General features: G+C 65.7%; 1 protein-coding gene across 1 annotated transcript in view; it reads right to left on the bottom strand.

Annotated features, from left to right (window-relative positions):
• Nucleotides 1-2759, bottom strand: part of MUC6 (mucin 6, oligomeric mucus/gel-forming) — a 26517-nt gene continuing 23758 nt past the window's right edge. Inside the window, exons 34-35 of the mRNA XM_036861393.1 lie at nucleotides 721-823; nucleotides 1-394 (exon numbers count right to left, since the gene is read on the bottom strand). Coding sequence (XP_036717288.1) covers nucleotides 217-394; nucleotides 721-823 — 281 coding nt within the window. The 3' untranslated portion in view covers nucleotides 1-216. The remainder of the gene's footprint in view (nucleotides 395-720; nucleotides 824-2759) is intronic.

Below are 2759 nucleotides of genomic sequence, written 5' to 3'. Positions count from 1 at the left end.
TCCCAAGGCTGGCAGTCCAGTGCAGCCTGCTGGGTTTGGTCAGGGTCTGCAGGACCCCCGCCTGCAGCCCCTTTCTCTTCAGATGCCCGGGGGAGCTGCATCTGAGGGCTCTTTGAGGCCATGCCCTGTGCCTAGGAAAGGGGCTGCTGGGCACAGTGAGTCGGGGTGAGCGGGTGTCGGGGGCGCGGCTTGGTCCTCACTCCCGGGGCCAGGTGTCTAGTCTCTGCAGCGCTGGGAGCGGCACGTGCAGCTGCTGAATACCTGCAGCGTGAGCGTCAGCCGCTGTCCCCTCACCCTGGGGTCCGGGCAGGGCAGCACGAGCTGCTTCTCGTGGGAGCTGAGCGGGTGGCAGCAGCTACAGTTGGTGTCCACTCGCATGGTGTCGGTGTTGAAGCTGCGGAGGGGCGGCGGCGGGGAGCGCAGGTCAGGGCCGCTGCCTCGGGAGCGCTCCTGCCCCTCCCCGGTCGCTCGGAGAGGTGGACGCCAGGGTCCCAGGCTGCGCCTTCGGGGAGGGGCTGGCCTCGCATCGCTGACCTCCCCGGCTCCCGGCAGGTGTGGTGGAGGCGGGTGCGGGCCGGGGCCACCCGATGGGGCGGCACGCTGCCTGGGCCGGGGGCTCTCAGTGGATCTTCCCCAGCTTCCACTGGGAGCGCCTCTGTCGAGCAGGGCGGGTTCCAAGTCTGGGACCTGGACAAGGACCGCACGGGGCCGACAACTCACCTGGCTGAGGAGGCGCAGACGCCCTCGCAGCGGGTCACCGTCACGTTGGCCGTGCACCCCTGGTAAGTGACCTCTTCCTCAAACTCCCTCACGCTGCAGGTCCCTGGGAGCCGAGAGGCAGGCATCAGACGGCGGCCCCGCGGCGGGGCTGGAGGACAGGTGTGGCCTCTGGGGGCTCCGCTCCTGGCCCTCTCAAGGGCAGGAACTGACATACCTGGCTCTGGGCCTCGGGTTTTTAAATCCCTTTTCCTGTGGCACGGTGGATAGTGCCGGCTCCACCAAGGGAAGGCTGCCAGGTGCCCGACAGCTTAGATGATCTGGATGTGGCCGTGTGGGCACCCACCAGCACTTTCGTGCCCACAGTGGCATCTTCCCTGGGCCCCCACCCTGCACTTGGGCCCCTGCCCCAGGCCATCTCCCCTTGTCCGAGCCCCACTGAGCTCAGACCTCATGGCTTTGCATGGGAACAAAGCCTGAGATCAAGTCTCTCATTGTGTGTTTTCTTCCTGAAAGTTGGCTACACTGGGAGTCCCCCAGGGTCAAGGGTTTTCTCAGAGGACGAGGCAGATTCCCAGCACTGGCCCCAGCCTCCCTCTCCACCTCCCCTCCTGGCCTGACACCAACCTGTGGGCAGAGGTGTTTCTGGTCTGCTGGGCTCCGTACCTGTGGTCGGGATGGGGTAGGAGATCAGCATCCCCTGAGGGGACACTTGGCGTCACAAGAGCTCCCTGCAGGGGTGTGGACCTGGCTGTGAGCTCTGTCCTGCATCTGTCCCAGGGGACAGACTATAGTGGGTGCCCCGACAGTCGGCAGAGCAGTGTTGCCATTAGGAACTGCCAGTGTGGGACTTGAGTGAAAAAGCAAAGACTGGACCATCTCTCCTGCCTTCCCACCTGCCCCCCTCCAAGGTCTCCCTGTGGCCTCGAGCCCTGCCTGCCCTGCTTTTCCAGTGGAGGTGGAACAAGAGGCCCAGCGGGGATGGGGCTCTGGGTACTTCGCTGTGGCTCCCACTGCCACCAGCTCCCCTCCCCTCCTGAGCTCCTGCTCCCTCGCCCCACGTCCTGGGTCCCCTCTTCATGGGCAGCCTCCACCCCGTCCTTGTCCCACAAGAGAAAACACTTCTTTTTTCAACACCGTCATGCGGTGGTGGACGGTCCTGCCGGGGAAAGGCTGGGGGTGTGAGAGGGGAGCCCGCTCCGGGGGACGGGGGCTGTGCAGGGGAGGGGGTGTCCCTGGAGGACAGGGTGGGCTTAGGCAGGCCCGGGGCAGGAAAGTAGGGCAGAGCTGGAGGGCACCTGCAGCACTGAGGCCTGGGTGGGCGCCAACCCTGGAGTGCAGGTGCCCCGGCCGCTAGTCCCAGCTCGGGCCCCGACGATCACCTGGGGTGAGGCGCGTGCCTGCTTTCTGCAACCAGGGGGAGGGTTGCGAGAGTTGAAACTCAAGGTCCTTCTGAGCTCTGCAGAGGGCCGCTGTAGAAGGCTGCTGAGGGGGTCACCTCGAAGGGAGGCCAGGACTGCAGCAGGGACATGGGGGGGCGGGGGGCTGAGGGAGGCAGGTGCAGGACAGGCACAGGCCCTGAGGGGGGGAAGGGGGCCACCTGGGGGAGGCCAGGCGCCCATTTAGGCCAGACTGGAATTCACTGGAGCTGAGCCCTGAGAAGAGGGGAGAAAGGATCTGGGACCTGGCCAAGAAAGGCTGAAGAGAGGCCCCGAGGACACGTAAGCAACATACAGCAGAGGACAGGCTGGAGAGGGGGTTGGGGGAGATGTGACTTGGCCACCGCCTGCTGGTGGGGGCCCTGTCCTTCTAGACACCCCCAGGGCACAGCTGAAGTACCAAAGCTCAGAGACCTGGAATGGCACTCCAGGGCTGGTCAGAGGCCAAGCTGGGGCTCCCCCAGGCTGTGCATGACCCCGAGTCTGCTCAGTGCCCTGTGCTGCCTGGCCATCCCCAGGCAAGGAAAGTGAAGGCTTTAGGGGGAGGAAAGGAGACACACCTGCTGCAAGGGCTGGGCCAGCCTCTGGGGGTGTGTGCAGGTC

Source organism: Balaenoptera musculus, chromosome 8, assembly GCF_009873245.2.
Source record: "Balaenoptera musculus isolate JJ_BM4_2016_0621 chromosome 8, mBalMus1.pri.v3, whole genome shotgun sequence".
In the NCBI taxonomy this organism is placed as follows: Eukaryota; Metazoa; Chordata; class Mammalia; order Artiodactyla; family Balaenopteridae; genus Balaenoptera; species Balaenoptera musculus.
The sequence above is the reverse complement of the archived record's forward strand: the minus strand, read 5'-3'. Positions and strand labels throughout refer to the sequence as shown.